The 11,090-nt window shown below is 43.9% G+C and overlaps 1 protein-coding gene across 1 annotated transcript in view; it reads right to left on the bottom strand.

The window, feature by feature from the left end:
* The window catches only part of LOC132473960 (uncharacterized), a 206,532-nt gene extending 201,000 nt beyond the window's left edge, over positions 1-5,532 (bottom strand). The window contains exons 1-2 of the mRNA XM_060074361.1: positions 5,377-5,532; positions 1,636-1,920 (exon numbers count right to left, since the gene is read on the bottom strand). Coding sequence (XP_059930344.1) covers positions 1,636-1,920; positions 5,377-5,383 — 292 coding nt within the window. The 5' untranslated portion in view covers positions 5,384-5,532. The remainder of the gene's footprint in view (positions 1-1,635; positions 1,921-5,376) is intronic.
* Positions 5,533-11,090: the final 5,558 nt, after the last annotated feature.

Raw genomic sequence — 11,090 nt, forward strand, 5'->3', positions numbered from 1 at the left:
TCATTGCAAAATGCTAACTTGTGCATTGGGACGGTACTTGGTCCGCAAAAGATGAAGTATCACAAAGACCCAAGAACACAAGTACAGACAAGAATGCAGAAGGCCAAATGCATTTACAATCATAAACTTTACAATAATTGATTGCGGAAGTGCGGGATTGGCAAAAAACTAAATTGTGAGCATAATATTGACAGCCAGAGGCGTCACTATAGGTAATGACAGCAGGGGCGGACTGGGACAAAAATAATCTGCCCGGGCATTTTGGACCAGACCGGCCGAACACATTCAATAACGCACACCTATTCAGTCTTTTCTAGGGCTGTAACGATACACAAACTCACGATTCGGTTTGTATCACGATTTTTGACCCACGAAAGAATACTATTAAAGTATAGCTAAATTAATAAAGAAATAACCAAAGATTGCAGTTGGAGGATGCTTTTTGCTGGTAGGCAAAAACCCTCAACTGTTTGGTTGGTTTAGTCAAATATACTTATTAGCGCTTCTTATCAGGCTATGTAGCTTAAATAATGACATAATCAGGCCGTATAGAATGCAACATGTTTAATAGCCTAACTTTCATTAGATGGGGAAAAACATGAACGTCTAACATGAATGTCGCAAAAGACGAGGCATAGTGTTACGAGTAGCATATGTGTGTGCGCGAGAATGGCAGTGTGCGTATGCGTGTGTGAGTGACGTCAGTGAGTGAGTGGACGAGCGAGGAGAGCGAGCGGTAGCGCGTGTGTCTAGTGAAGAAGCGAACGAGTCCGGTAGAATAAAGTACCCATCCTGTCAATAATCGGTGTCCGCTTCCGACCTATACGCAGACAAACTGCCAGTCAAATCACACAAAACAATAGAGACAGGATCACACAGGCAATTTTTTCGCGCTTGGCCCACTCTGGATAAATGTCGTTCATATCGCATATGAGGACTTCGACGGCTGTGGAGAAATGCAATCCTGCGTAGCCACAGAGAGCTGTCATCACAGAGAGGGCATCTCGTCGCATACTTACGGCATCGATAGGAGGGGGCGCTGTCAGCAGACTATTATTTAGACAAATTATTAGCAAATTTCAATCGGACAATCTGACCGGAGAGTTAGAAAGGGCATATCGCGCTTCTGCCTTCTCACACCGCGAGACAGGTTCGTGGCTTTGAGTGTCGCGATTTCGGTTTCGATACGCGTATCGTTACAGCCCTAGTCTTTTCGGTTTCTTGAATGTGTATACCAACTGTGCAACTCTTTAAAACCACGTACCTTAAGCCATGCAATGAGTTAACGGGAATCAGTGAGAGCGGACACATTAAATACTTCCAAAAAGTGTACTTTTACGAAACGGAACAACTCAACGAAGGGCCCTGGGGAAGAAATGGGTCAAGCCCCCCCCAAACACACACACACACACACACACACACACACACACACAAACCCTGATGCCAACCCTCCCCTTTAATCCAGGCTTGGGACCGACACCTAGTTGAGCTGGCATGCCCCCTGAAGTGGCTGGGTTAGGCTAAACTACAAACATATATTACAAAGACTCCCACTAAATAAAGCCATATACACTACGGAACCACATCTAAAATACCCCCCGCCCCACCCCTGTGTGTGGAGGTGAAGTACGTTACCTTCCAATAACCGACAAGTCTCGTCAGGTAGGTCCTTCATGTCTTCCAGACCTCTCAGCAGGTCCTGAGCTGTGGCCTTTCCTGGTCTTCGGTCCTTCCACAGCCGCAACATGTTCCGTCTCTGCATGAATTCTCTCTTTTCTTTCTTGATCTCGTCCAGATCTTCCTTCTTCAGCCCCAGGTGGAGGGCCGCCTGCTCCCACTCCTGTCCCAGAGTTTTTGCAACATCCCGGAGCTGCTTATCAGACAGATCCGGCCCTGGGGAGCTGGCTTTATAGTCTCTGGCTGGAAAAAGACAACGACAATCCACACACAGGCAGGTCAAGTTGCACCTATCGAGATGATGTACAAGTCAACCAAAATGTAGATATTACCTCTTTAGAAATGGGTGTGAGGGGTTAAGGTGAGGCTACAAACCTAATTATCTTTATTTAAGTAGAAATTCAACTTGAAATCATTTGAACTTAAAGAACATCAACCAGACTATGTTCAGTCCACGCCAGCTCCACTAATACATCATGAATCAAATCTCCTTAAGACTGGTGAGGTTTGAGTGACAGGTCTGATGGCCCCCCCTCGCCGCTAATTACTATTGGAGAGAAGCCCATCCCCCACCCCTAATACTAACTCTATTGGGTAGAATCGAAAGGTCAACTCAACCTCACGTCTATTGGTATGATTGATTTTTGTAAAAAATAATCATAATAATCCTGCCAGTTTTTTTCAAAACCAGCCCAAATTGTATGTACCCGCTCAATCTGGCAACACTGACCGTAGAGGGAACGATTAAACAACAGCCTTGGGTTTAGAAGAAGCCAATTTAAATGTACAGCGGCGGATGGTGAAGTTTAAAAAAGTTCCCGTAATATCTTATGAAGCCACCCATTTAGAGAATGTATGAGACTAGCAACATCGGACCATGAGGAAACAATCCAACCAGCTTTGACAAGTAGAGATAAATTGTTGGCTTTATGCTGTAATGTTTCTAAAAACCATATTAAATAAGAATGGAACAACTTGGCTGTGTCGCCTATTAACACGTTAAAGGTCCCATGGCATGAAAATCTCACTTCATGAGGTTTTAAAACATTAATATGAGTTCCCCTAGCCAGCCGATCGTCCCCCAGTGGCTAAAACTTGCTATCGTGTAAAACGAGCACTAGGTATCCTGCTCGCCTTTGAAAAAATGGAAGCTCAGGCGCGCTGATTTTGAATGTGGTCCCTAATGTTGTCATAAGGGAACAAGCTCCTCCCCTTTCTCTGCCTTGCCCGCCCAGAGAATTTGGCCCGCCATTAAGACAATGAGCTACGACCGTGCGAGCGCCACATGGTGTGTGTGTGATTACACAATGTGTAACGCAAGTGTTTGCTGTTGGTATTATGGCGCATAACACATTGGTTCTTTGACGTCTCTTGTATTTCAACAAGGAGAATGTAGTTTGGGTTATCTCAGCCATGGTTGAGTAGGAATTGGGGGAAAGGAACTTTGGCTTTGACTCCCTGAAGTACATGAACTGCGACATGCTGCATGCCGCCGGTTGCCGCGAGGCACCATCGCCCGGCAGCGGGCAGCGGGAAGCGTGAGGTTCAGTCTACTTCAGGTTGATGTGAAAGTGGAAGAACTGGAGACGTCGGAGAACCCGATGCAGTCGTTTGTTATTTATAATATCGTCTGGAGGCGCACACAGCTTCTGATAATATGTATTATATGATATAGATATCTATGTATTATATGATATTATTTAGATATAGAGCTCCAGGACTGTAACGCAAGTGTTGCATACTTCCTTGTTATTTGGATAACCGTTCTGCTGTTGGTGTTATGGCGCATAACACGTTGGACTCTCGTCTCTGGTATTTCCACAACGACACTCGTAGTGGGGGTTATCTCAGCCATAGTTGAGAAGGAATTGGGGGAAAGGGACTTTAGCTTTGACTCCCTGAAGTACATGAACCCCGACATGGAGGAGAAAGGGATTGTTGGCTAACGCTTGAGGCCTGCTTCCCGCTGCCGAGGGACCACCGCCTCGGCGCTGCAGGAGGCGGTGGTGCCTAAGCGCTGACCGCTGCCGAGGCGGTCCGCGGTCCCTCGGCAGCGAGGCTCCGGCGGGAGACAACTGCGGGCAACAATCCCTTTCTCCTCAATGTCGTGGTTCAGTGTACTTCAATATCGTCTGGAGGCTAACAAAGCTTTTGGCCTTGATAATATATATTATATGATATAGATATCTCTGTATAATATGATATTATTTAGATATAGTGCTCCAGGACTCCCGTGTGTTCTAGAATATTTACAGAACATGGCTAAAGGCTGTGTGGGCCGTGCCATTGCGATACATCCACTGTAAACAGAGCGCATGGTACCGTGGCTGCAAGCTGCTCAGGGCCACACCTCCACCCTCCTCCTTGACCCTCCGCTCTCCTCCTCATTTGCATTAAAGCTACAGACACCGAAACGGCGCATTTGGGGAAAGCTCAATGTACGACTAGCTCATAGTGGCTGTAATTCTGCACCACGGCTGAATTTCGGGAACGTCTTCAAATACTGTGTTTGGGGCCCACTAATATCTATATTAAAGCATTCACAAAGTCGCATGCCATGGGACCTTTAAACCGTCAAAATGAGAGGTTTGATGTGTGATTATCTACCCGACATTAACATGTCTAATCTAAATCTAAATATTACGTGTTAACACGAGTTTGGTCTTGTTAAAGCAACATGCCGACGTCGTATCGACGCGGACTGGTCGTTCAAGTGTTTGTTGTGGACATACAGACCCTGAAGATATCAGGAATCTACAGAACACAAGTGGATCTGAACTTTACACAGTTTGTAATTTTCCATTACAATAGCATAGTATAGCCCGACCAATTTACTCTACAAAAAAACTCTGACACTGATCATTCTCCATTATTATGAAACCAATGTGCATATAAAATCATAGGCTACAGTAGTGTAATAGAGTGCACCAAAATGTTACAAAATCCCAAGATAGTTTTATGACAAACACGGCTTCCCTGCCATAGTTCTGGGTCGGCGTGGGCTACGTGACTTTGTTCAGATGCATTATAAACCAATTTGAATCTGCTTTGTTTTGACCTCACCAACTTCCTTTGTCTTGCGTTGTTTTTCATTGGTTAGAAATATTCTCTTTCATGACGTGTTTCATGCATGCAGACCAACAGGTTTTATCTACCCCACCTAATTGTTGTCACACTGTAGCCACCCAAATAAGCCTCTCCAGATAAAACTATACCGCAGTTATAGATCGAATTTCATTCCTGGTAAATATTTTGACAACGCGTAGCAGTATAAAATAACACTATTCCGTATCGTAGGCCCATTACTTTTGTCCAAAGGTAAAACATTGTAAAGGTAGTTCTACCAGAAACAGGCTTCCTACTGATAGTTTTATTAACAAAGCCCACACAAGCAGCAACATGTTAATATGAACAACACCGCGTTAAGTGTTATGCAATCTGAAAAGTCCCAAAACAGAGTTGACATAGTTAATTAATGCGATGAGCGTGAACGTAGAATACAGGAGTGAAGTCACATCAGAAGTCTACAGAACACAAGGACAGTGATTCTGAACTGAGTGTATATTTAGTAATGTTCCATTTCAATACTACAGTACAGACCAACCACTTTAGAAGGCCGAAAAAACTTTGGCGACAGTTATCATTCGTATTACTTCGAAAACTTTCAAAAAAGGTAGTTTTATGACAATCATGGCTTACCTGCCATAGCTGTGGGTCCACGTAGCCTTCGTGTATGCACACCTGATACCGACCAACAGGTTTATATTAAGATTGTGGACACACAATGTAGCCTAACCCACTCAGCCTCTCCGCCTACCTGGCAGTTATGAATCTCATTTCAACACTGATAAAGATGTTGACATCAAGTGGGAGCAGTGGCGTTTTCAGACTATTTTTAGGGCTGCTCAAGCACACCTACATTTTATATCAAATATAATTATATAATATTTTCCGCTATAATTTTTGAAGAAGTAGGAAGTGAATTGTTGCAATAGTGGAAACTTTGTTCTGACAGAAAAGTTGGGTGAAATTGTTTTGTTATAACTGTGAATCATAGTTCTGTGCAAATTGGCAAATCAAGTTGCATGGACTTCCAATGTAGAAGGCATTTTTCAAGTCTCGGCACAGACTGTTCCTAACATTATAAGCGGGGCTTGAACTGGATTACTGCCACTCCTGAAAAAGTAATGGCTTCTTTTTGCTCTAATGCCATACAGGCCATACTTGTACAGCAAATGTGACTCATGCATTATTTTTGTTATAGCAGCCACTGAACTAGTTTTTAGTCGGAGATCGGCTTTGGATATGTTATCTAAACAAATGTCCCCGAACAACAATAATTAATGGTTGGACCTCAGGAGATGAAAGGATAAAGAAGCCGTTAATCTGGTTTGGGTTAGGCCCTGTCGAAATAAAGTGGGCAGGGTTTATTGAGAAAACCCATTCCTAGTTACAACTCACCCAAACAATCAGAAGAGATTAGACTCAGGGTGATGCAAAAGTGTCTTTCCCTCTTCTTCATGCTATCGATCATTATCCGACTTGGATTCTCCCCTTTCCCGATCACCGTTTCGAGCAGACAACTATGGAGGTAGATTTGCGTCTTTATTATGCAATCAAAAATAATAGGTTTGAGAGCAAAAATTTCCACACTGCAATCAAAAAATAGGTTTGAGAGCAAAACTTTCCACACTGCAATCAAAAAATAGATTTGAGAGCAAAACTATCGACACTGCAATCAAAAAATGTTTTATTGCAAGATAAATTAATGTGATAAAAAAAATATGAATGGGAATCCAAAAGTTTTGGTTGCAAACCCAAAAGTTTTGTTTGCAAATCCCAAAGTTTTGTTTGCGAATCCAAAAGTTTTGTTTGCGAATCAAAAAGCTTTGTTTGCGAATCCTAAAGTTTTGCTTGCGAATCCAAAAGCTTTGCTTGCTGTTCAGCTGAATCTCGTGGGCGGGACCAACGCCGAAAGATGTAAGACACGTCTCTATTGGCCAGTCTCGATCGGAGTGACAGCTTGGCAACATCCGAAAAGCCGCTGCCCCCCGACCGCCTCCAGAAGCAGATTGTCGGCCTGACGGACAGGGTGTTCGTTTGTGCCTCTCAATCCGCGGCGGCGGTCAACAACATTGCCCTGCTCTCCTCTGCCATGGTCTCCTTGTCGGCTGACAGGGAGACCTACGGAATTTTCAGGGCGCGCAAGTGCGCGCACGGGACAAGCCCATAAGGCGAAGCCTAGACGGCGTAGCCAACATGAAATAGAACTCCCTCTCTCGTTACTAACTGTGGATGTTGCCACGCTGTCACTCCGATCGAGACTGGCCAATAGAGACGTGTCTTACATCTTTCGGTGTAGGTCCCGCCCACGAGATTCAGCTCAACAGCAAGCAAAGCTTTTGGCTTCGCAAGCAAAACTTTAGGATTCGCAAACAAAGTTTTGATTCGCAAACAAAACTTTTGGATTCGCAAACAAAACTTTTGGATTCGCAAACAAAACTTTTGGATTTGCAAACAAAACTTTTGGTTTTGCAAACAAAACTTTTGGATTCCCATTCATATTTCTTTTATCACATTAATTTATCTTGCAATAAAACATTTTTTGATTGCAGTGTCGATAGTTTTGCTCTCAAATCTATTTTTTGATTGCAGTGTGGAAAGTTTTGCTCTCAAACCAATTATTTTTTATTGCATAATAAAGACACAAATCTACCTCCATAGACAACGTGCCCGGTCTGTTGTGTTTGTCTGGTCCTGAATCACAGACTTATTTTCCTCATCACTGAACACGTCATGATCATGAAGGTCAACCAGGAGACCTTTGATAACTGGGTCGGAAACTCTTCAATTCAAAAACTTGGGTATTACTTTGGATTGTGAGTTGCAGTGGAGCTCTCATGTGGAGTATGTTTGTTCAAAGATCTGTCAGCAGGCCTAAATACAAAGATCAACATGAACGACTCTGTTGGTCGTGAGTGTGTAGGCCTCCTGTGGTGATCCGGGGTCTTGGTCGTGAGTGTGTAGGCCTCCTGTGGTGATCCGGGGTCTTGGTCGTGAGTGTGTAGGCCTCCTGTGGTTATCTGGGGTCTTGGTCGTGAGTGTGTAGGCCTCCTGTGGTGATCTGGGGTCTTGGTCGTGAGTGTGTAGGCCTCCTGTGGTGATCTGGGGTCTTGGTCGTGAGTGTGTAGGCCTCCTGTGGTGATCTGGGGTCTGTCGGGCCGAAGACGCTGATAACTCGGTTCAGGTTCCTCGTTTTCTCACATGAGCCTGCTCTCTTCTTACTCTCCTTTACTTCTTATTAAAGGCCTACTGCAGTGTTTGATATCGAGCCTGCTGCTTCAAGTGGAATAAACTGCCTTACACACACAAGCACGCGCGCACGTACGTGCGTGTGTCTGAGAGAGAGAGAGAGAGAGAGAGTGATGGGCGGATGGGCTATTATTTCATCCGCAACCGCATCACAAACACATCATCCGTCCGCCATCCATCCCACCAACGTTTTGACAATTCTTTAAGTCTGCACCCGCCGCCATCCTCCGGTTATATTTAGCCTACTATATATATATATATATATATATATATATATATATATATATATATATATATACACATATATATACATATACACTCTATATACATATACACTCTATAGGCTAATGCCTTTTGCACTTTATTTTTAGCAAAAAGAAAAAGAAAGCCTCTTTTTCAAAGAAAGTCCACCGTACAACATTGCAACATACACATTTTTTATTCCTACATAACAACTCCGAAAATTGCCTGCTTGCCTTGCAAATCAAAGGTTCGGACAATTTGTCTTAAGGTACGGCCACACCAAACGCGTCACCTGCGTACCACGCGTATAAAATCGGCAATTTTTCCATAGGGAAGCATTGGTGTACGCGCGTATGAGGTGCGTACAGCGTATCATGCGTACCAAGCAACATTTTACTCGCTGTAGGGGCGTATGAGGCGCGTACATATACGCGCGTGTATATACGCGCGCACATATACGCGCGTACATATACGCGCGTATATGTACGCGAGGAGTTCAAAAAATTGAACTTTTTATGCTCATACGCGCCGCAATAGCCAATCAGCGTTGAGCTTGACCCGACGTCACTGGCAGAGAGTAGTGAGCTTGGACAGAAGCATACGGCCGACATCTTTCTTTATTCTGTGTGGAAATAGTAACATAGTTACGCCATTAAATGCTTTTATGGAAACATTTTTAGCGAGAAATGTGCATTTTACTTTCATAATCTTCGCTCGGTGAATGTGAAGGATGTTTGGTTTGATAGTTATGACGAAGAGGGAACGCTCCGTTCACTTGCATGGACAGAGTCTCTGGTTACTAAGCAACCTCAACGTCTTGGCGGACTATATATCTGCTGATCAACACTACGAATGCTGGAAACACACCAGACACACCATGTGAAGTTATTTAACCCGATTATTGTTATTTATATCCGAGATTACTTAATCTAACCCGATCTAAACTCTATCACCCAAACACGGCGACGTTTGAGTTTCCTACCTCGGACTCCAGAGCAGCCATGTCCATGGCAGCCACGGCCGGCAACTTTCTTTATTCTGAGTGGAAATAGTAACATAGTTACGCCATTAAATGCGTTTATGGAAACATTTCTAGCGAGAAATGTGCATTTTACTCTCATAATGTTCGCTCGGTGAATGTGAAGGATGTTTGGTTTGATAGTTATGACGAAGAGTGAACGCTCCGTTCACTTGCATGGACAGAGTCTCTGATTGCTAAGCAACCTCAACGTCTTGGCGGACTATTTCTCTGCTGATCAACACTACGAATGCTGGAAACACACCAGACACACCATGTGAAGTTATTTAACCCGATTATTGTTATTTATATCCGAGATTATTTAATCTAACCCGATCCAAGCTCTATCATCCATCCAAACACGGCGGCGTTTGGGTTTCCTTCCTCGGACTCCTTAAATGGTCAGATACGCGCGTATCTGACCATTTTTGACACAAAATGGTCAAGCAACATTTTCGCTGCGTTACGCACGTACATGGTACGCGAGGTACGCGCTTGGTGTGTTCGCACCTTTAGGCCTACCTTCTTTCTTAGCTGTGGATGTTATTGGACTAGAAGTTTAACTTGTTATGAACATCGCACGCTGCCATTGCTGAATGTCACTTCTGACTCAAATCACTCCATAATCTCTTTTAAATCCCTTATTCCACGAGAGGTAGGCTACGATGACGGGCTGTTTTAACGGCGCAGTCCCATCTAGAGACGTTTGCTTCGTGGCTATAAGGAAGGCGCCGCAACGAGACGCGACATGGGATGGATCGTCACTCAATTGAAACTTTTTGTTTCCTTTCGTTAGTGTGTGTGTGTGTGTGTGTGTGTGTGTGTGTGTGTGTGTGTGTGTGTGTGTGTGTGTGTGTGTGTGTGTGTGTGTGTGTGTGTGTGTGTGTGTGTGTGTGGATTTAACACACACACACTCACAATTCAATTTGGGTGGGTGGCGGTTTAACCAATCCAATCCAAAAAAAAAAGTACTTAAATTGTTAAATACACACACACACACACACACTTCAATTTGGGTGGGTGGCGGTTTAACCAATCCAATCCAAAAAACAAAAGTACTTAAACAAACAAAAGTACTTAAACAAACAAAAGTACTTAAACACACACACACACACACACACACACACACACACACACACACACACACACACACACACACACACACACACACACACACACACACACACACACACACACACACACACACACACACACACACACACACACACACACACACACACACACACACACAAAATTCCCCTTGACCTCCTGGGGGCAGTTAATGATTGCTCAAGTCTATATCTGTCCGTTTGTGGAGCTTTGGCCACTTTACTGGAGAAGAACCAGCACGTCAAATACGTAGGTAGGTGGCTCAAAACATATTGGTCTTAAGGTTCACAGACATTCGCAGGCAATGCATGTCAATTGACAACCTCATTGTTCTTGCAAAACTAATTGTTGTCTTTTTTTTTCATCTGACATTTGAACACCTTGCATGAGTTTTTCACCCTGTTATGTAGGCTACAACTTGGACATTTTGTATCATATCGCATATGAGGACTTCGACGGCTGTGGAGAAATGCAATCCTGCGTAGCCACAGAGAGCTGTCATCACAGAGAGGGCATCTCGTCGCATACTTACGGCATCGATAGGAGGGGGCGCTGTCAGCAGACTATTATTTAGACAAATTATTAGCAAATTTCAATCGGACAATCTGACCGGAGAGTTAGAAAGGGCATATCGCGCTTCTGCCTTCTCACACCGCGAGACAGGTTCGTGGCTTTGAGTGTCGCGATTTCGGTTTCGATACGCGTATCGTTACAGCCCTAGTCTTTTCGG

This window comes from Gadus macrocephalus, chromosome 16, assembly GCF_031168955.1.
Source record: "Gadus macrocephalus chromosome 16, ASM3116895v1".
NCBI classification, from domain to species: Eukaryota; Metazoa; Chordata; class Actinopteri; order Gadiformes; family Gadidae; genus Gadus; species Gadus macrocephalus.